Below are 23,879 nucleotides of genomic sequence, written 5' to 3'. Positions count from 1 at the left end.
GCCTCGAGGCCCTGTGGTTCCCAAAACGTCGCCTTCCAGACCTGTGGTGCCGATTTCATCGCCCCGTCAGTTGACGCTGATGGTGGAGCTGCAAGTGTCCTCAGCACCGTTGGGATCCGCTCCAGCGCAAGATCTGAATAATGGATTCGACTGAAGCCAGCTTTCCTCTCCTGTTCCGTGTTGAAGCCAGTGTCATCGACGTCGGCCAATTCTATGTCACCACCGAGGTTAGAGGCCAGACTGAGGTCACACAGAAAGGCCTTGAGACTCTTAGAAGAGGAAGAGTACCAAAGGCAGTTGTTAGAGGAGGGGGAGATTGTGGAGCCTTAGAGCCAAGGGCTGGATTCGGCCAGTGGGCTTGACACTTGCCCGGAATATGGACTTGTTTTCACCGGGGGAGTTCACGGAGGAGGCAGCATCCTTTCACACAGTGATTAGAAAGGCAGCAAACTTTTTAGATCTTCCATTGCCTGCTGCAGAGGTTAAGACACACATTTTAATGGAGGTCCTGCACCCTTCTTCAACTTCTGTGGATCCTTTGCTTCCGTTCAACGATGCTCTTACGGAGCCCATATTAGAGCTTTCGAGGAAGCTTGTGTCGTCACCTGCAGTTAATAGATCTGTAGCACGAAGGTACAGAGGGGCGCCTGGAGATCTAAGGTTTTTATCGAAACATCCTACCCCGGAGAGTCTGGTTGTTCAGGCCTCTTGCTCTACACAGTCTGCTCCAGGCTCCTTCCCTGTGATTCCATCGGACAGGGAATCCAAAAGGATGGAGCAATCCGCAAAGAAAACTTTCTCTTCTTGCAGCACGGCTCTCAAGGCTGCGAATGCTACCTATGTTCTTGGTAGATACGTCCACGCCCTGATGGACTCCGCTAAGGCTATGGTTTCTGACCTGCCACAGGATGTACAGAGACCATTTGGTGAACTTCTATCTGATGCTCAGGATGCAGCAAAACAAATAATCCAGTCTGGTCTGAATTCCATGGACTCTGTGGCCAGGGCAATGGGTACATCTATTGCTACCAGGAGGCACACTTGGTTGAGGTCCTCTGGGTTTTCTTCAGATGTACAGACTACTTTATTGGATTTGCCCTTTGATGGAGTGTAACTGTTGGGTGATAAAGTGGACTCTGCCCTAGAGCGCTTCAAAGATAGTCGGGCCACGGAGAAGTCTTTGGGTCTGCAAGCCTCTTATGTTAGCCCTTTCAGGCCCTTTTGGAGGTTCAGGGGGTTTGGGCGTGGAGCCGTTTACCGTGGGTGGCCCCAGTCCATGGTCCAGCAGCCCACCAGCCTCCCATATCGATCCTTTAGAGGGCAGGGTAGGGTTCGGACAAGAGAGGGCCACCCAGCAGCACCCTGCATCATCCTCTTCTCCTGGAGGACAACAGCAAGGGAACCAGCCCTAGTTTTCTCCCCTTTATCGACCCCACTTCCCCTGTAGGGGGAAGATTGTCTTTTTCTCCCAAGAGTGGGAGTTACATCAGACTCATAGGTTCTAAACATTGTGAGAAAAGATATGCGCTCCCTTTTCAGGAGTTTCCTCCTCCCATCCCTCCCCGTCCCTCGTTTTGCTCAGAAGACCATCTCCTGTTGTTGCAGCAGGAGGTTCAGATCTTATTGTCAAAAGGTATGGTGAAGTTGGTTCCAGAGCAGGAAAGGGGTCAGGGTTGTTATTCAAGATACTTCCTGATCCCCAAGAAGGACGGTCGTTTGAGACCAATTCTAGGCCTGAGGATTCTGAATTTGTTCCTCAAACAGGAAAAATTCAAGATGCTGACTCTGTCACAGGTACTTCTGGAGTTGAACCGAGAGGATTGGATGGTGTCTGTCAACTTGCAGGGTTCTTACTTTATATATCCCTATACTCAAGTCGCAGGAAGTATCTCCGATTTGTGGTGGGGTTGCAACACTACCAGTTTGCGGTCCTTCCGTTTGGTCTTACTTCAGCACCTCGAAGGTGATGGCAGTGGTAGCAGCAAGTCTCAGAAGGAAGGGGGTATTGGTATTCCCTTACCTGGACGATTGGTTGATCAAAGCCAAATCTCCAGAGCTTGTGTTGCATCACTTGCAGATGACAACTCAGTTATTATTCAGTCTGGGGTTTTTGATAAATGTACCCAAGTCTCACCTGGAGCCCTCTCAATGCCTCCTGTTCATAGGGGCAGTACTGGATACTGCATTGAATCAGGCCTATCCTCCGCCTCCGCGGGTTCAGGACATTTAGGCATTGATTCCAATGTTTCAAAATGGAGCGGTTGTTCCATTCCTCAAGGTCTTAAGTCTGCTCGGTCTGTTCGCTTCTTGCATTCTGTTGGTCACTCATGCACGTTGGCACATGAGGGCTCTTCAATGGTGCGTCCACAGGCAGTGGTTTCAGCACAAAGGGGATCTCGAGGAGTCGATAATGATCTCCAGAGATGCTGCAGCGGAGTTATGATGGTGGGCTGTGGACGGCAACCTTTCTCAAGGAAGGCCGTTTTCACTGCCGCCTCCAGTGGCCACGGTCATGACGGATGCTTCCACTCTAGGGTGGGGAGCTCATCTGGGGGACCTGGAGATCAAGGGTCGTTGGTCTCCAGTGGAACAGACTTTTCATATAAATCTATTAGAATTGCTGGTGATACGTTTGGCTCTCAAGGCCTTCCTCCCGCCCCTTCGTGGTCAGCCAGTTCAGGTCCTGACGGACAACACTACCGCGATGTGGTATATAAACAAGCAGGGAGGAGTAGGGTTGTATCTTCTCTGCATCTCTAGTCCTGGCTTCAGGACCATTGGATTTGCTTGATAGCGAATCATCTTGCCAAAGTGCTAAACATGCGTGCAGACTCTGTCGACATTTTTTGGTCGATCATGAGTGGCGTCTCCATCCGGATCAGGTCCTGCACATCTTTCAGATATGGGGTTCTCCAGTGATAGGTCTGTTTGCCACTCGGGAGAACACGCACTGCCCGTCATTCTGCAGCCTCCAGTATCCGGCGCAAGGAGCTTTGAGGGATGCCTTTCAGATCTCTTGGTGCAACCAGTTGCTTTAAGCATTTCCCCCCCATACCCTTGATTCCTCGGGTTTTGAGGAAGATTCGCCAAGATCGGGCTCAGGTCATTTTGATAGCCCTGGATTGGCCAAGAAGGGTGTGGTATACGGACCTTCTCCAACTCTCGCTGTGCCCTCTGCTCCGTCTCAGGGCAGACCTCCTCTCGCAGTCGCAGGGGCAGGTTCTACACCCCTCACCTCCAGAGCCTGCATCTTCATGCCTGGAGATTGAACAGTGCAATCTGAGCTCCTTTTCTGTCCCACCAGATTTAGTGGCTGTTATTTTATCGACCAGGTGACACTCCACTAAGACTGTGTAGGCCGGCAGGTGGGCAACATTTGTGGCTTGGTGTGGAGGAAGACAAATTGATCCTTTGAAGACCCACCTCTCCGATATTTTATTATTTGCTTTAGATTTAGCAAAGAACGGTTGTGCAGTGGCTTCACTTAATAGTTATTTGGCTGCTCAGTCAGCCTTTCTTTGCCTCCCCGGATCAGCCCTAATTGTTTAAATTGCCTATTGTGATTAGGTTTCTGAAGGGATTAGTTAATTGTTTTCCTCCCACTCTTTTTCATGTGCCTCAGTGGGACCTAAATCTTGTTTTAACCTTTTTAATGGGGTCACCTTTTGAGCCCATGCACTCTTGCCCATTAAGGTTTCTGGTGCTTAAAACAGTTTTTTCTTGTTGCTATAACCTCGGCTAGGCGGGTTTATAAGCTTCAAGCTCTTTCTGTTAAACCCCCCTTTACCTTGTTTGTTTTTCCTGAATAAAGTGGTGTTGGAAACCAGTGCGGCTTTCCTGCCAAAAGCTGTCACTCCTTTTCATATAGGGCAGACCATTACCCTTCCGTCTTTCTACCCTCCTCCTCACCCCTCGAAGGAGGAAGAGAGGCTCCACCGTTTGGACCCTAAAAGGGCACTTAGTTTTTATATTGAAAGGCCGAAAGACTTTCGCCTGGAGGACCAGCTGTTCGTGGGGTATATTGGACAGCGGAAGGGCAGAGTAGTTCATCAAAGAACAGTCTCCAGGTGGGTCATTCTTTGTATCATAATTTGCTACTCGATGGCAAAGAAAGTTTCCCCTAAGGGTATCACAGCCCATTCCACCAGGGCTATGTCCGCTACTTCGGCCCTGGCAAGAGGGGTTCCAGTGGTGGATGTTTGCAAGGCAGCAACTTGGGCGTGCCTCCACACCTTTGCAAAGCATTACTGCTGGAGGTTAGGAGAGACGGCCATTTTGCGGGATCTGTATTGCAGGACTTCTTGGTGTAACCAGGCAGTCTCCCACCTCAGAGTGCGGTACTGCTTTGGGACTCTATTCATAAAGTGAGGAATCCACAGGTAGTTGTATCCATCAGAAGAACAAATTACTTACCTTCGGTAATGCTTTTTCTGGTGGATACAATAGCTTAGCTACCTGTGGATACCTCACAGTCCCACCTGCCTCCCCGTTGCCTGTCTGGTTACACTAAGATATGTGGTTGTATAGGTGGGGGGGGGGGGGGGGTGTGTGTGTGTGTGTGTGTATATATATATATGTCTTTTCCTGTATATGTAATTGATGGTTTTGATTATATTGCGTTGTGGTAGTTTTATGTAAATATGTATTTATTGGAGTTATTGTGGGGTCGGTTCTCAACTGTTCGCCTCAAAGGCACGTAAAAAATGGGTGAAACTGATGTCAGCACGCTGGCGAGGACCTCTTATTGGCACAGTGACATCAGACGGAGTCGCGTGGAGCTGTGCAATTATGACGTCGACGTGGAGAGCTGGGAAGAAGATTTTCCGTTGGATGCTGGCGCATGGGTGAATTCATAAGGTGAGGAATCCACATGTAGCTATTGTAGCCACCAGAAAAAGCGTTACCGAAGGTAAGTAACTTGTTCTTTTGGACCAGAGGTGGACACAACCATAGAAAATTAAAAAAAGATTCTGACACAGCAAAACCCATGGGAGGTCTTCATACCACACCATTTCGGGGTTCCTTTCGAAAACCACAATTTAGGGGAGGTTTTAAAACCCAAACTACAAAGGCTTATACCTCCCATTCAAAACGAGGCCAGCAGTACTACCCAAGGGGGTCATTCAGAGGCTCTTACAGGGGCCAACATTTCAGGGCCAGAGGTAAATTCCCAGCTTCAATGGGTGCTTCCACATCCACAAAACAATGACTTCCCAAACAATCCACAATTCCATACATCTGTGGGAGGAAGACTGCAACAATTCCATTCTCACTGGCTACAAATTACTACAGATCAATGAGTACTCTCAATTATCCTCAATGGTTATTGCATAGAGCTCATCTCCGCTCCACCAAACATTCCACCTTGTTCTCACAGACTCTCTCCAGAACAGACTATTCTGTTAAAATAAGAGGTACAATCTCTACTACTCAAGGAGGCAATAGAAATATTTCACATCTCACAGCAAAGAACAGGAGCATATTCCCTATACTTCCTTACACCAAAAAAGGATGGTACTCTCAGGCCCATTGCTACAAGAACAAGATTACATGACAGCGTTAGAACTAAAGGACGCTTACTTCCACATTCCTATACACCCAGCTCACCGCAAGTATCTAAGGTTCGTAATTGCAGGCAATCCCTATCAATTCAAGGTGCTACCATTTGGGGGTAACAACAGCACCAAGAGGTTCCAGAAAATGTCTAGCTGTAGTAGCAGCATACCTAAGAAGGCAACAGATACATGTCTTCCCTTATCTAGATGATTGGTTAATAAACCCCAGCACCATTCTAAAATGCCAACAACGTACACAATACACGCCCTACACAAATTAGGGTTCACAATCAGTTAGCAGAAATCTCACCTTCAGCCAGCACAAATTCAACCTTATCTAGGCGCTATTCTGAATACTCAACAAGCATTAGCCTACCAAATCCACAGCGGATACAACTCCCTCATATCCCAATTGCAGGCCAATCAAACATACACAGTAAGATTTGACATGAAACTATTGGGAACAATGGCATCATGTATAGCAATAGGGCCAAATGCACGTCTAAACATGAGACCACTGCAGCGGTGTCTCTTGTGACAATGGTCTCAAACACGGGGTAGACTGAAACTTATAAATCTCTGCAATGGTGAAGGACCATTATTTGCCTCTATCTCTACATGTGTTTTTAATCTTGACCGACTCCTCTCTCGCTTAATAAATTTGGTTCTTCATGGAGGCGACGAGCCAATTTTCTCTTTTTTTTTTTTCTCTCTTCAGCTTTTCTCTTGTTTTGGCCGTAATCTGTGGCTCATTACTCTTTCAAGATTTCCAACAAAGAGGCCCCCTTAAGGGTCCCATCAGACATTGCAGTGCCGGTCTGACGTGGAGCAAGCCCAATGATGAAACATGAGGGCCCTTGCTTCTGAATTCACTTGTACCTGAGACACTTGATATTCTGTGTGTTTTTATGCCTTTATTTTTTTTATTTTTTTGGAACAGTGTACCTAATTTTTGCAATATTACAAATAGGGAGAGTGTACACTGGAACAATCAATCTCCCAGTCCCTCTCTTTTTTTTTATATTGGATGGTATTTGACCAGTCCAGAGCTGTAATACTGTGCCTGGAGTGGTAAATGGCTTTTGTTATTTTACAGCCCGGCGAGGATGACACTGTGTCAATCCTATGCTTAAAGATTTTGCTGTACAAATGGTTAAGGACTTTGTCCCTATCTAGCTCGGCGTGGATAGCACTGTGCTGATCCTATGCTTAAAATCTTTGCTAGATAAACAGACATTTGAGGTGAGCAAATCTAGAGTGTCGCTGGTGTTGCAGAGTACTCCTTACTAGAGCTGCTCTCCACCTAAATTTGGGAACTACCCACAGTTCTCGCTTGTGTTTTTCTTATATATATATAGTGTGTATACTTTATATATGTATACATACATTGTGTTTGCGTCTACATGTGTATACATACATGTGTATATGCATATGTATACATGTGTGTGTGTGTATATATATATATATATATATGTGTATGTGTGTGTGTGTGTATATATATATATATATATATATATATTTATTTATTTTTTGGGGGAAGGCCCCCCTAAACTCTACATTTTTTTTGCATTTTAGTTTTAATGGGGGGGGGGAACCCCCAAGGCCCATTTACTAATTATCCTACTCACCACAAACAATATATACCCTTATCCACCTTTAAGCCCTAAAAATACCCTTACCACTTAATACCCTTTTCTTGCCCTAAACAATAAAAATATCCTTACCACCCTAGTCTCCTACCCATCGCTAAATCCTTAAATATCTACCTTAACTATACTCACCATGTGTGGTAAAGGTATGTGTTAGCATTAAAAAAGCATGCGTGATAAATGCATGCTTGGTAAAAGTTATGTGGTAAAGGTACTGTGCGGTTGATACTGCGCTGTGTTGGATGTTTCCCACAGGGTGATGCAGCCTCCCTCCCACCACTGAGACATCATCAAGATCTCATCAGTGTGCTTGAATGACTGCAAAAATCCGATATCCATTTTTCTTGCAAAGGGTGGGCCTTTTAGCATCTGCTTGGTGATCCATTCCCATATAGTACCTACCTGACGTACAACATATAGACACCCCCATGGACTATGACTGCCTCTCAGAAGAAACTCTAGAAGTGAGACATCTCGATGTGTGCCTTTTAGCAAGCATTTCTACCAGTTGTCTTCTTCGGCAACTTAAATAACAGCATGCTTGAATGTATCTGGCATAGTAGTATATTTCCATACCTGAAAGTTTAAGACCTTCCTCTTCCAGGTCTTGTTTTTTTTTTTTTTTTGGAACATCTTGTGCCACCCTACTGCTCTTCTCTGCCCTTACTAGGAAGTCTGATAAGTTATCTAAATCCTTGAATATCCACAGCGGTATGCATACAGCGACTTGAGACCCTAACGGGTGAGCAGTGTGCTATACAAGTGCAAAGTTTTATTCATGTTCATGCCAATGACCTCCACAAAGCTCTCCAATCACACCATTAACCAGGCCACCGAGTCTCTGGGAATCCGCAAATATGTGCATCATCAGCATAGAAGGATGCAATATGCGCGACTTTCCTGAATTTTAATTATCCATTCCCCCAGTTCAGTTTAAATCTGCATCGCAAGAGGCTCAAGAGCTAAGGCAAACAGCAGTGGGGAGAGAGGACGACACCCATGACAAGTCCCCTGCCCAACATCCCAGCTGTCTGGTACAGTCCTACCACCACGCACCTGGGCATTGCATGCAATAAACTTACCCAACTGCAAAGATCTGGACAAATGCCCACGTGTGTGAGAACCTCCTTCAGGTAATCCCAATTTAGCGTGCCACAGGCCATTTCTAGATCAGGTGACACTAAGATCATTTTCTTTTCCCGATCCAAAACAGAGTGCATTACATATAAATACAATTACATATGTCAGCCGTCGTATAGTCATCATCATGCAGTGGCCTGTAATAAAACCACACTGATCTTCATGAACCAGATTCCCCACTACAAAACTTAATCTGGTCAGTACCTTACAGAGCACTTTAGTATTGGAATTAATCATAGTAAGTAGGCGATAGGACAAAGGATGGAGTCACTACACTATACATATTGCACCTTTTCTCATAGGAAGAGAAACATCACTCACCAACAGAATTTCCCAGAAAATCTCCAATAATTTTTCTATTAAATATGGAGCAAAAACCTGACACAGTTCAGCTGGAAATCCATTACTGCTGGGGGTCTTGCCTTTCAGCATCAGCTTTAAAGATTCACCTAACTTATTGAAGGTAATGTCGTCCTCCTTGAGTGATTCGCGAAAGGGCAGAAAAGCAATGGCATTGAGATAGCCTGCCAAGTGCTCAGGGGACACTCAATCTTTGCTGCAATAAATCAATTGTAAATAAACGGACAATGTTCTATTTATTGCCAGCTATTTCCTGACCACCATTCGTCAGGATTGCAGAACGCCAATATGAGATTCCTGTGCTAGGATCTAAGCCAGCAACTTAATCAGCGTATCCCTTTCCCTATTTAGTCGCTGACAATACTGTCTCACCTGAACTTATCTAGTCTATTCTAGGTGTCCCGAGTGACCAAACAGTTGGTTACACTTCCATGTCAGTGGCACTCGAAGGCTAGATCGAGAAAAAGCTGATGAGGATATGGATTCTGATTGTCCGGGGTCCTAACTGTAAAGCCCAATCCAGTCTACAATTGGCTTCGTCTATCATTTTATATGGTGATATTTCATGAAGTGATCAATAGAGCAACCTGAAGGGTCAATATAATACTATCGCTCCTCAGGAAAAAAAAAACTTCAGTAGTCTTCTAGATTCTACTACTTAACGTACCAGTAAGATCCCTATTTTCTGTAGCCCCAGGATGCTAGGACCTACCTTGGATTTGTTCCAATATTTGGGATTAGTGAATCCACAAGGAAATGTAGTAATATATTGTTCAGCATTCTTAACTAAGGTCTTCTCTCTGTAAGTAAAACATTCCCTGATTGTATCAGCAGAATGAAAATAGTGCAGCCAGTAACTGTCTACCTCAGCTGCTCCTTCTCACAAGAAGTTATTTTCATGGATAACATGAGGGTGTGACCTGCCAGATGCCTGCTACTCTTCGAGCTACTGATCCTACACTGGTTTATAGTAGAAACAGCCAAGCCTTAGGGGATTGAGTGGTGGGAGTGTTCAGAATGACTGCCTAAGGTTCACATTGAATAACTTCTAGAAATAGTAAGTCCTTAAGTAAATATGTATTTCACTATCGGTGCATTGAGGAACATGGTATAATTTACTGCTGGTTATTACCCTGGCCTTGTGATGAGGGCTTTATTGCTCAGGTCGACATCTTTCAGCTGTAATTGGGCTTTTCTCTGAATCTGCACATATGACACATTTACAGCACATCCTGGATAGTAACCTTTATAGCAGCAATCACATTAGCAAGAAAGGTGAGTGAGATCCAGGTGCTCTGCATTCATGAACAGTCTACAGTTTTCTCTGGGAATAAACAGTTGCTTATGGCTTACCCATATTTCTTCAAAAGGTTTGTTTTGCTTTCCATAGTTATAAGATAATATTTTCCCAATAGTCTTTCTAAGCCTTACCTTAGCAGCTGAAAGGCATCTACATACCTTGAATCTTAACTTGAATAATACATAAAACAATATACAAAAATGGACATAAATCTAAGTGTTTCTTTGTAAACTGACTTTTACTTAAAAGTTGATTCAACATCTAAACAGTCCATCTTGAGGCAGACAGTATCTTTAATAATTAGATTTTGGCAGAAGGCTAACAGACCACTGTTGGCAAAGATCTGAGATAATTGTACGTGGGAACGGCTAGCATTGATGTTCTTTATACAACGTGCCCATTTGAAAAGCAGGTTAAGCAGTAATCCAGAGGTCTGTACACACCTTTGCTAATCATTAATCTATTGAGTGGCTCTGAGGTTGATGCAATACTAACATCTCAGTACAAACGTTTTGCTTAAATATAGTAGTTCTTTTATGATTGCCAGGTTCTTCCTACGGCTTTACTTCACATGGTCTTGCTGCTCTATTCTTCTGTTTGAGTATCAAAGCAAATCCCGTGTTGGAATAGTAAAAGTTAATTAGTAGTCAAAGTTATCCCTCATAGGTATTTTATTTGAATTATTAAATACCCTATATTTCTTTTCACTGGAACCTGTGTACAGATACATTCTTTGGGTGGCAGATGCTTCTCCAACCTGCCACTTGAAACGCACCTGGCCCTGCAGAGTTTTGTATGGAATATTTCAGGTTCTGAAATTACTTAAATGAACAAGATTGGGTGTTCTCTCTTTGTCAAAAGCAAAAATCCTGGCATCATTTCAGTTGTGGTTTTTTTGTTTGGTTGAAGTAAATTGTATACGTTTGTATGCAAGACAAAAAGAAGGGTTAAAGTTTCAAGTGGGTCTGAAATCTCTTGTGCGGTTGGAAATATTCTTTTTGAAACTGAAAAACCCATAATGGAGAACAGTGATTTCAAGCAAGGCACTTTTGCATTTTGTCATATGAACTTTACAAAGGAGTGGATATTACTTCATTGTTGACTTGGATTAATTCCTGGATGGTGTGGCAGGGGAAGTATTTTAACCCATGAAATTAATATTAAAAAATAACATACATATATATATATATGTATATATATATATATATATATATATATATATATTTATTTTTACAGCTAAATGCTTTGACATTTTAAAGCATTTATGTTTGCTCATATTATTAGCCATGCCTAGTTTGTCTACTCTGTTTTGCTGTACTGTGTAGATGTATGCAAATGCCCATAGATGTTTATTACATGCATCCCTCAATATAAATGTTGTACTTTGCTTGAATACAAATTGCGTGAATTGATTAAACAAACCATTTCCCTTTGTTTTGTAGTCCTTGTCTGATGCGCTCATATCACTTCAGATGGTCTATCCGCGGAGGAATCTCTCAGCTGACCAGTGGAGAAATGCACAATTACTGAGTCTCATCAGTGCCCCAAGCACAATGCTAAACCCAGCACAATCAGATACAGTATGGCTGTTTACATATATATTTCACTATAGTCTGAAATAATTTTTGATTGTGTGTGTTTTACATTACTGATTCTTGTGCATCTTGGTCTCTTTGTCAAAAAATAAAGTAGTTCACAAAACATTAAGCTAGTCTTAGAGCATGGCACAATCAAGTAAAGCTCACATATTAGCTATCTTTCTTCAAGGCCATACTAGAGGATCTCCTTTCTACTTTTCTCCAATTAAAATAGAATTGTGATTTTGGATTGATTAAGGTCTCACCTAGACTGTTTCAAGTTGGTGGTCATGCTACTTTTTTCTTAAACTGTTTCATCCCTTCCTTTCTGCGTGCTGTCTTCTATTTCAAATTGTCTATATCTCCAAAACCATGATGGTTAACCAGCTGACATAATTACCTATTTTCCTATCACTTGCTTAACTCACTTGCATCATACTCTTCTATGGAGGCATCCACGCAAAAGAGACCAGTTTTTTCACTTTTGGTGATGCCAACCACACAACATTTCTCAATCTCAGTCCACTCCTACATTACGCTTATGACTGTCAACTGCCAAAATATCTCAGGCAAGTGGCTAGAGTGATTTGCATGCTGTACCCCAATCTTTCATGTGTGTGTTTTGATGCTCCTTACACATTAATCTACTTGTTTCCAGTGCTTGGGCCCCCATATACATATATATAGGCATAGGCATCTGCCACCTGTATGCGAATCGTACATAGTCTGTCATTTCCTTCTGTAGCTCCCATGCTAAAAAATGTATGAAAGACCAATCTCCAGGCACTGAACAGCTAGATCATACATCTAAAACAGTGGTAAGGTACATTCCTGCTTCATCTCCTGTAAGACCATGTCCTCCCTACTGCTCCCTTTTATGCTGCAACTCACATCCCACTTAGACAGGCACCAGGGCGTGACGTCAATACCACTACCAGGCGTAAGTTGTTCTCTACAAGAAAATGTCTCCTTGTTGCAGTTACCCCCTCCCCACCCCCCACACTTTTTGCCTGATATTGAGGCTGACTTGAGTGTGCTGGGACCCTGCTAACCAGGCCCCAGCACTAGTGCTCTTTAATTAAAGATCTACCATTGTTTCCACAATTGGCACACCCTGGCACACAGATAAGTCCCTTGTAAAAGGTACCAGTGGTACCAAAGGCCCCTTGACCAGGGTAGGTCCCTAAGGGCTGAAGCATGTGTTGTGACACCCTAAGGGACCCCTCACCTAACACATACACACTGCGATTGTAAATTGTGTGTGTTGGTGGGGAGAAAAAGGCAAAGTCGACATGGCATCCCCCTCACGGTGCCATGCACACAAAACACTGCCTTTGGCATAGGTAAGTCACCCCTCTAGCAGGCCTTAAAACCCTAAGGCAGGGTGCACTGTACTACAGGTGAGGGCATAGCTGCATGGGCAATATGCCCCTACAGTGTCTAAGTCCATTCTTAGACATTGTAAGTACAGTGTGGCCATATTAAGTATATGGTCTGGTAGTTTGTCAAAACGAACTCCATAATGCCATAATGGCTACACTGAATACTGGCAAGTTTTGTACCAAACTTTCCCAAATAATAAACCCACACTGATGCCAGTTTTGGATTTATTACCAAATGCACACATCTTAGAGATGCCACCTGTATTTTCCCCAATCTTTCAGAGCAACACTGACTGGTCTGTGCCAGCCTGCCACTTCCAGACGAGTTTCTGACCCCGTGGCGTGAGAGCCTTTGTGCTCTCTGGGGCCAGAAACAAAGCCTACACTGGGTGGAGGTGCTTCACACCTCCCCCCCTGCAGGAACTTTAACACCTAGCGGTGGCACTCAAAGGCTCAGGCATGGTGTTACAATGCCCCTAGGGATAATGAGAAAAACAAGGAGGAGTCACCCCCTCAGCCAGGTCCACCCCTAAGGTGATCAGAACTGAAGTGACCCCCTCCTTGAGAAATCCTCCATCTTGCTTTGGAGGAGTAGGACCAATAGGGATGTGTCCGCTCCCCAGAGGGAGTGGGCACAAGGAGGGTTAGCCATCCTCAGGAACAGTAGCCATTGGCTACTGCTCCTGACCCTAAAACACCCCTACCGGCTTGTCTCTTGCTTCAAAGACCCTGCAACCAAAAATTGACGCGTTCTACAGGACCAGTGACCCCCGAAAAGCCTTCAGGCGCCTGCCTGCAACACTGAGGACCAAGAACTCCTTTGGGCAGTGGTTGTGCCCAACCAGAAGAAGACATCCATCTTCAAAGGGACTCCCACCTCACTCCAGAAGCGTGAGTCCCCACTACTCTGCACCAGACGCCCCCGGCCCGTGTCCAGAGAAACTGACTATCCAGAGAGGACCCCCAGGTGACTCCTACGATGTGTCCACCCTGGGCTGACCTCTATGCACGCCCTCAACCATGCCTGCAAAGGGAATCCCGAGGGCCTCCCTGACCGCTACTGCCTGGGATGAAGATATCCGACGCCTGGAGAAGCAATGCACCCACAGCCCCCAGGCCTCTGAGAAACCGACCACAGGTGCAGCAACGACCAGCAGGTGGCCCTCACCCTTGCCCAGTCAGTGGCTTGCCTGAGGCCCCCCTGTGCCCTGCCTGCAGCGCCTAAGTGACCCTCCAGGTCTGCCCTCTGACAACGCGGGTACTTACCTGCAAGCAGACTGGAACCGGAGTACCCCCTCTCTCCATAGGCACCCACGTTATTTTGGCTCTTGTTTGACCTCTGCACCTGACCGGCCCTGTGTTGCTGGTGCTGGGTGTTTGGGGTTGCCTTGAACCCACAACGGTGGGCTACCTATGTCCTGGAGACTGAACTCGTAAGTGTGGTACTTACCTCAGAAACTGTACTGTACTTACCTCCCCCAGGAACTGTTGAAAATTGCACTGTCCACTTTTAAAATAGCTTTTTGCCATTTTAATGAAAACCGTGTACAATATTGATTTGATTCAAAGTCCTAACTATTACTATGCAAAGTACCTTTCATTTAATGTATTTGCCTGCTAAATGATTCTTGTGGTTCTAAAAATAAAGTAAGAAAGAAAATAATATTTTTCTATATAAAAACCTATTGGCCTGGAGTTAAGTCATTGAGTGTGTGTTTTCACTTATTGCTTGTGTGTGTACAACAAATGCTTAACCCTACCCTCTGTTGAGCCTAACTGCTCAACCACACTACCACAAATAGAGCATTAGTATTATCTATTATTGCCTCTGTCAATCCTCTTGGGGAACCCCTGGACTATGTGCACACTATATCTCATTTTGATATAATATACACAGAACCAGCTTCCTACATGCTACTTTTTTCTGCATCAGCCATGAGAACCCATATACTTAACATCAGAAAAAATAAAAAAATTCCCAACCTGTCCCCGCCTTCTCATCTAGAGCACGTCACTAATTAACAATTTAGTGATCAATATACTTGTCTACTGCAAGAGTTTGAGTTGCCTTGTATGAAATGTCTGCACACTAGAAAACAAAATTATCTTTGCTACAAAATTATTGTTCACTTTCTCCGAGCATACCCTGCCTTACTCTGTTGGCACTAAGCAAGCTGGCTGCCATGAAGCATGAGGCCCTATGTAAACCTCTTACACAAGTGTTATAAACCATATAGGGAACATTACCCTCCATTATTTACTCATCCTCTTTCATGTGATTGTGGTTTGCACTCACTGCTCAGCCAACCAAAGCATTCTTTTTTGCTCAACTCACTTTGCACCTCCTAGGTTTTTACCTTTAAATTACTATAATCTTTCCTATGAATGGTCTGCTTAGTCGGTTCAAAACCACCACACTCCCCTTAATAAGTTGAACCTGGCTCCCAAAGATCCACCCAAGTCTTGAAAACACTGTAGGCTGATGAGCTCAACCTGTCCTCCCTCTGTTTCTCACCAGTCATAGCTTGTGATCCCAATCCTGTGTAAATATCCACCTGACACCCATTCTTATGTGCCACTTTTGTAGATTATCAAGCACTTCTTGTAGAAGGACTCCCAATTCTCACGAAATACAGAGGCATAGATACTACAGAACATTATAAATCAAAAAGTAATTTACATATTTGTAAGGTGATGATGTGAGCTAATTGCACAACCAGTAATTAGTTTTGGCTTGTTACGAGAACAGTTGGTGACATTGAATATGTGATGCTGCATGTGTATGAGTATGTATACATTGGTACTTGTAGAGTGTGAACCTAGATTGAGTACAGGAGAGCACTGAACTGGGGGGGATGGCCCAAGGGAATGTAAAATTATTTGTCTAGATCAAGGGTAGAATGTCATGGTTTGTGTTCCTTGAAGAGGTGTATCTTCAGCTTTTTTCTGAAGGGTTGGTGCTGATCTGATGTTGATAGTGATGTTATTCTAGATCCAGTGAGCTTGACCAGAGAAAGCATAACTTCTGCTTTTTCTGTGTTCTTCTTGAGTGCTCTATAAGTGATGCAGCTTGTCTTGAAGATGATCTGGATGAAAGGGTGACCAAGAACATGTTTGTGGTTGTATATGTAGGGTAATGTGATTCAGTTACTTCAAGCAGGGTATTGTCTTTTTCAAGATGGGAGAGAATTAAGCTTTAAACTGTTATTCTGAAGTTATCTTCTGGGGAAAAACGGTTTCCCTTTCTTCAAGAGAGAGTTGGGGCCTTGCTGAGTTGGCCTTCCTTGCAATGTGTTGCTTGAAGGAGAGGTCTGTGTCAAGAGTGAATCTCAGAGGTTCTGCATGTTCTATCATCTGGGAGGGTTTAATTAAGCCTGGTACGTTACAGTTGCAGAGCCAGGCGTTAAACCGAGGTTGTTTACCGCTTGTGGCACACAAGAGGAATTCAGTCTTTGTCGGCTTTAGCTTCAGGAAATTAGTTGACATCCAAGATCTGATAAGTTTAAGAAGGAGTGAAGAATGGAGGTCAGTATTCCCTGTACAGTATACAACAGTTAGTTCTGAAGTTTACATTGATCCCCATGCTTAAAGGCCGCCAACTTGCTTGATACAATAGGGTGAAGTGTATGTATGCCATGTAGTGAGGATATTTTTATATAGAATTGGGTATCATTTGAAGATTCTTTGAGGGGTTCCATGTAGAGTTTAAAAAGGATGAGAAAATGGAGTCCTTTGGTACTCCAGTGGAGAGGAGGAGTGCACCTGTGATTAAGTGGAACCTATTTGTCAAGGGTACAGTGCCAGTAATTCACCTAATTTAGGTGTGGCCAGGATTGCTGCAGGGTAAAGGGAGAGGGGAGTTACTGGGATGGTACCCTTAACGCAGGAGTGACTACAGGGAATCTGCCTCCTGCACTTGCCTATGAAGCAGCAGCCTTAACATTTTAGGGCACTAATATGTTTCCAACATTGCAGAAAGTATGGTTGCACGTGTTTTTGTTTTGTTTGTCCATTTTCAATGCACCTAACAGATAAAGGATATTTAGTGACTTACAACTTATCCCATACAGGGTAAGGCCTGTCCTGATGAAAGCCCAGGATCCTTAGAGACTGATTATGCTAGGGCTGAAACGTTGTCAACAAAAAAAGAGTAGGGTGTAGGGAGAATAAGGTACCCTAAAGCACCCAAATAAAAAAAACTTTTTAACCATACATAGGGCACAAATAATAAAGGGATACATTGTGTTTGTAAGGTATTTATATATAACTGGACCCCCATCAGGTAATATCCTTACATGCTTCCTGGAGTATGGTCGAGCCATCCTGGTTTACAGGATGAGACCAGATGATGAAGCACACTACTAACAGATTGAGTGAGGGTCTTAAAATAAACAAGTAAAGACTCCTGCTAGAACTTTTCCACACCAGTGCTAAGTCTGGAGATAGCTAGGGCTGTAGAATACTTGTGTTAGTTAGGGAGAGTGTGTCATATACTCCAAGTGTGAAGCCTTCTCCTCCCCCTCACACAATCACACAAACCACCCCTCAACCTGTCACAGGGATGCCAAATTAAGGTCATTTTGATGTGAGATTGATAGAAACAAAACATTTTGCGTCATAACAGTTTGAATTATAGTGTGTGCACTTAAAATCATTGAGAAAAGCTTGCTCATACAGGAGAAATAATTTATAATTGTGCAAAAGTGAGCATTACAGTTAAACTACAAAGGTGGTTACCGGAAGGAGATGTGACAAGGGTGAGACCTTTACCCCAATGTATATATTTTTGAAAGTCGAGTTACTGTGTTTGATTCCCATATTGCTGTCTTTGGCTGTTATAAACAACTTATAAAGTAGTTCAGGAAGTATTATTGTTTTATGTCACACTGCACACTCTTTAGTAAAGGTTTTTCTTCCCTCTCATTTGAATCAGATGCCATGTGAATATTTGTCGTTGGATGCGATGGAAAAATGGATAATATGTAAGTAACACCCATTTCAGAACTGTATCCTTGTTTAAATATCTTATTATTTTGTAAAGTCGGGCTTATGTTTTACAATATATGTTTTATCTGGCCATGCCCACCTGCTTTTCCTGAGCCCTAAACATTTCCTGGATTTCAATGAAGACAACCAGTTTGGCTAGCTTGAAAAGTATGAGTGGTGCATTAAAGTGTGTATGCACTAAAGTATAAGCCAGTGAATGTAGAGATGGATGTAAAAGATTATTATTATTTTTTTGTTGATAATCAGTAGCCGCCACTAAGAGGACACTGCTTTACTGGATCACCCATGAGGCTCTTACTATTGCTCTGTGTTTATCAGGTATTAGTGTTAGAATTTACCTTTTAGATTGATGTTTGTTTAGTGTCTCTTCATATGAGAAACTCTAAATGTTGCGCAGTCCTGCTAAAAACACTCTAAATCAAAATACATTTTTAACATTAAATTGTAAGTATAAAAAATATTAATTTCCATCACTACTTAAACATATTGGCGTAGTTGGCAGAAGGGCAATAGATATACACTCTTTGTATTATGCAAACATTTACAAGCCTGTAATTCAAATGTTGGGGCATATTTTCTGTGTTGACGTACTACAGAGAGAAAAGCAGTAGAAGGTCTAGCTTGATGTATTATGAACTCTCTACTGCCGAGTTGCCTGCCGTCCACCTGTAATGAAGCAGCATGATAAGGATGGGCTTGTGTTGGGTGCATTTTCCAGTAAAAAAAAAAAAGTCAAGCCAGTGTGGTGTGCTACCAGCCCTTATGTTTTTCTTGTTTTGACCTCTGTCTTCTCCCAAGGCCTCTTCATTCTAGTGGGCTGTGACTGGAGTGGGTACTGTTTATGTTGCTTTATGCTAGTTTTTCTAGTGCGTTAGTATGGTGCTCTTTGTTTCTTGTGGGGACTAAGTGCTCTTCGGCACATGCAAATTATAGTCATCCTGTTGATGGCAAACCAGCTGTTCCCGTTAAGGTCACTTAGCTGCACTTTGAGCACTGTGTGTGCAAACAGCCAATGGAGCTGGGGTGGTTGCACTGGAACCGGAGTCCACCACAGCGAGCAGCAGCTAGAAACACCTACAGAGCTGTTTGTGTGAGGCTGGAGAGAGAGTCCCAGAACAAAGGGTAGGCATCAATGGAAGAGGGTGAGACTATTCAGTGGGGTTAACTGGTGCTTGGTGTAAACACAACCGGTTGTAGGGGTTGGTGAGTTGGGGGAGGGGCTGCAAGGGCGACTGTGCAGAGGTTATCAAAAGTCGGTTAACAACCAGCCTTGGTTATTAATCTGCATACTATCTTTGAACAGCCGCATTAGAGAAAGCATAACGTCATGGCTCACTAGAGAAGGAAGAGAACTTCTCTTAGGAATGATTGATGCAACATTGTTCCTAAAATAAGACTTGTTCATTGTTAAATAAGTACACAGTATGTCTTTAATCATGGTCTCATCGAAAACGCAAGCAAACTGTTAAATCCTTAATGGAAAAAGCAAAACACCCTAAATACAGACAACACTACACCCAAAGCATTTTCATACCCCTCCCAAATTAGCATCAAACGTCTTCACTGATTGGTTAATTTGTATGCGTGATATTTTGGGTGACTGCAAGAATAATTCAATGGGTTGATGAATATATGCATGAGTGTAAGGATGATCAATTAAGTGTATAAATTAAAGGAGGGATGAGTGACTGTCTCAGTTGAGGCACTGTCAGTTGTAAGCCAAACCTACTGGTGTTGACAGTGCTGTTTTATTTATGATTAATCATCCATTCACTGAATCACAGGTTGTCTTGGTGCATTTAAAGAGGTCTCTGACTTTATTGTTGAAGAAATGAAAGCAGACTTTAATGGTGTTTAAAATCCATCTGTTGCAAGCGTGGACAATATTAACAATTAAAGAACCTGTTAAAGCAGCACTGCACTTCTGTGTGCAAAAGGCAATAAAGAGATAACAGTAGATCAAATCATCAAATAGTCATTTTATCTGCTGATAGCTATATCCTTGATCATACTTTTTCGCGCTTGCTTATGTTTAAGTACAATATTTTGCTGTGTATTTTATCGGAAAAAAAAGTTTGTATTCTTTCTCCTGTTTAAGTTGGATTTATCCTGTGCCATGGAATTTTGAATACGGATGCTACCTCTTTGAACCTTTGGAAACTTGCACTTCAGAGCAGTTCATGCCTGTCTCTGTTCAGAGATGAAGTATTCCACATACACAAAGCAGTAGAAGATCTATTTGTAAACATACGAGGGTACAGTATTAAAGCTTAATATGCAATGCACTTAATAATGTAAGAAATGTCTCACAGTACTACCTTGTTCTATTTATGTTGTATGATAATTGAATACTATATTATTTCTTTGTTTCTTTATTTTAATTTTCAATTCTTTGTTGTTAGCAGGTTTCAAGTATTCTGTATATATGTAATGATATATATATTGGAGAAACCAGTAAGGCGCTTTGATTGTGGATGAAAATTAGCAGCTTAATTTATTTAAAAAAATCCAATTATAAAAATGCAGTTGAAAGGTTATTTGTGATCCAGAACACTGAAATCTTCCCAGATAAGGTTGTTTTGACCATGCTTTTTTCCAGTACACTTGCCTCTTTTGTACACCGTGTACTAATTGCAGCAGTGTTCTGCTCAGATTGTAGCCTGTGACTACACTCTGTGCAGAGTGCTCATTACACCATAGCATCACTCTGCATTGCTACGTTACTCTCCCAGTTCTTACTCCCTCAGTCACCACTCCGCACTGCTGACTTCAGCAACACAGGGCATAGTGCCTGGCCTTTGGTTAAACCCTGTACTAGTACAATTGCCTACACTACCTGCCAATATTGGCTTGTAGTCATACGCAGGACCCCCTCATGCCAGTATCTGTTAGGTGTGGCCCACAGTCTTGACCAGCTGTACTACCTTAGCATTTGCTAAACATGGCCAAAGTGTCTGGTGGGCATTGGCCATAGAGGGTGTTATTTGGCAGCACTCTCTTCCCAGGTCTCTCTTCCAATTTCTAATGAGCATTTAGCGCTTGTGTGTCTGTATCAAGTAGCTGCTGGGCCCAGCCCTCACTTTTTCTGGCAATTAAGTATGGCTAAAGGCTTCCTTTGTGCCCTATACTTACATTTCCTGTTTCTATGTCTGCTGTCCATTTTCCGGTACTTCGGTGAGTGTTTGATTTGGCACCGAAGTGTAAAGTATCTGTTGTCTTACTTCGGAATTTCTTGGAAGTGCTCCCGTCAGATTGCCAACCACTCAACTTGGCCCTACATACCCTGGGCAAAAATGCTTTTAAAACAAGATTTGACAATTGGCAGAGCTACCTGGTGACCCAAGTATTGGTTGAGAGAGCAAAATCACCAATACATTGTGAATTAGGGTTGAAAATAATCTAAACATCTGTCAGTGAAAGCATGTCGTATGACAAATAGGTTGCCCCCATAGTATTGTCTATACTGGCAGACTTACGTCTGTGAGAAGTGAACTAGTAGATCATTGCCAACCAGTTGTAAGAATAGAGTGTTCCACAGATAACTGTGTTTTCAATGAATGAGGCACTTGAACATCAGTATTTTATTTTTAGATGTTACCAAAGGAGTCTATCAGGAATGTTTTTTTTTTTTTTTTTCTTTTTTTACTATTTATAACATTTCAGTATTTTTTATTGTTCAAATTTCTCTATTGATTTTTCAAGTTTTATTAGAACAGAGAGTGACGAGCACTTACCCCAGGAGCTCCCCCTCCCCCTGGTGCACAACTAATCTGTACAGTTGTATTTGAGCCACCAGGCTTTCTTAGTGTTTTCCCACCTAGATCCCTTAGGTTTCGTCCCCTTCTGATAGCCGTAGAAGTCGCAGGTATTTTGGGCAAATCAGCTCCCTGAACTCTCCAGAGAGAAATGAGAGAAAGGGGTGAGTGTAATTTTTTCCATCCCCAGAATCCGCCATAGCCGATGCAGCCAACCTAGCTGTGTGGGGATTTATGCAGTTCCCCAGTGGGTCAGTATGTTTTGTAGGGCTGCTCCTCAAGCTAGACCAATCTGGCGGCTTCGCTGTGACTTAAGCAGGAACGTCAGAGGGTTTCTCCCAGTATGACGTAGGCCGGGAATCTTGTGAGTTGAGTGTCAAAGTGCTGGTTGGTATCATTTAGGATGTCTTCCCAGTAGGTCCCCAATCTCGGGCACTCCCATAGCAAGTGGGTCAGCACGGCTGATGCCTTCCATCCCCTCCAGCACAAGGACATCCGCGGCTGGTCCTTCTCATGAAGGCAAACTGGGGTGAGGTACCAGCAGGTAGCAATCTTCACTGTCATCTCCATGCAGTTTGTACTGTATGCTGTGTCATATGCCCTGTAGTAAATCCCCTCCCATTCCCGAGGTGCCAGCGATCTATCCAGTTCTGCCTCTCATCGGGCCTGGCCTGGAGCCCTAGCTGTTGGAGTCGCTTGCTGAAGTAAGTCATATAGGTCTGAGATTATGTGCTGGTCTGTTGTTTTTGTCAGCAGCCATTGTGTGAGGGGACTACTCGCTGTGTCCAATTCGCAGGCTGCATTGCCCAGTGGCAGACCTGTAAATAGTACATTCTCTCCGTCTCTGACAGCAAATTTGTGGTCTTTAGGGTTTCGAAGGGCACAAGCCCCTCTTCATCAAACAAATGTCCAATTGAGCAGCATGTTGGAGATGCCCAGGTGTGGAAGGCTCCCCGGTCTAAACCCAGCGTGCAGTCTGGGTTCCCCACAATGGGTGACAGGGGGGAGGGGGAGGAGGTCAAGCCTCAGGTGTATGCTGTTTGGTCCCAAGCCTTCAGGGTTGCTCTGACGGGGAAGGAATATAATCCCCATGGTCTGCGAAGTCTGGGCAGAAAGGTTATCCCCCAAAGAGGGGTGCCGGCGATCGCCTGTTCCATAAACAGCCATCGCCTGTCCTACTCCGGCTGGGAACACTCCACCAAGTAGCGGAGTTGATTGCCTCTATAGTATTGCTGTAGGTCTGGGATTCCCAGGCCTGCCCTAAGTGGGAGCTGACGGGCCAGTGTGCGGGTCACTCTAGGCTTCTTGCCTGCCCAAATTAATCAGTTGATTGCCCTCTGCAGCGTCAGCAGGGTGCCCGGTGGAGGGTCGGCCGGCAGTGCATGGAAGAGGAATAGGGCCTTGGGGAGGATTGTCATTTTTTTATTGAGGCTATTCTCTCAAGCCAGGATATGGGGTATTGTCGCCATTGTTTCAAGTCTTTTTTGACCCCCTCCAGAAGGAGCTGATAATTCCTCTTTGAGGTCTCTGGGACTGTTCTGGCTATTTGGATGCCTAAGTAGGGAACAGAATGTGTCTGCCTCTGGAAGAGATACTGCTGGGCCATCGTGTACACCACCCCTCACCCCCTCGAAGTGTGAGACTGTGTACCTCGGACTTTGAAACGTTCATCTGGAATCCGGACACCTCTCCAAAGGCCTCCATCTCCTTCAAAAAGGCCAGGAGGGCCCTTATCAGGTCATCCAACGTTACCAACACATTGTCCACGTATAGTGCGATGGTGTATTCTTTCATGTCCTGAATACTGCCTCGGTTATCTTCGGGCTGTCCCTCGCCCTTTGGGCAAAGGCTCCATGTATAGGGCGAACAGGAGCAGGGAAAGCCGACATCCCTTACTGGTTCCGCAGCCAGTCAGGAATTTGGCAGAGGTCTCCCCATTGCCTCAGACCGAAGTCTTCAGGTGGCTATACAATCTCTCTATTCAGGCTCGGAATGGGGGGACCCATACCGAAGTGCTCTAGCATGGCCTGCAGGTATTGCCAGTGGACGTGGTTGAACGCTTTCTCTGCGTCTTTACTTAGTAGCATTAGTTCCCTCCTTGAGCGCTGGGTTTTATCTAAAATATGCATGAGCTATTTGGTATTGTCCCCACGC

The 23,879-nt window shown here is 43.9% G+C and overlaps 1 protein-coding gene across 1 annotated transcript in view; it reads left to right on the top strand.

Moving 5' to 3' along the window:
• NCKAP1 (NCK associated protein 1) overlaps window positions 1-23,879 on the top strand; it is a 906,912-nt gene that overhangs the window by 217,010 nt on the left and 666,023 nt on the right. Inside the window, exons 7-9 of the mRNA XM_069225777.1 lie at window positions 11,447-11,584; window positions 17,897-17,945; window positions 20,069-20,225. Coding sequence (XP_069081878.1) covers window positions 11,447-11,584; window positions 17,897-17,945; window positions 20,069-20,225 — 344 coding nt within the window. The remainder of the gene's footprint in view (window positions 1-11,446; window positions 11,585-17,896; window positions 17,946-20,068; window positions 20,226-23,879) is intronic.

Source organism: Pleurodeles waltl, chromosome 3_1 (genome assembly GCF_031143425.1).
Source record: "Pleurodeles waltl isolate 20211129_DDA chromosome 3_1, aPleWal1.hap1.20221129, whole genome shotgun sequence".
NCBI classification, from domain to species: Eukaryota; Metazoa; Chordata; class Amphibia; order Caudata; family Salamandridae; genus Pleurodeles; species Pleurodeles waltl.
This window is presented reverse-complemented; position numbering and strand designations above follow the sequence as displayed.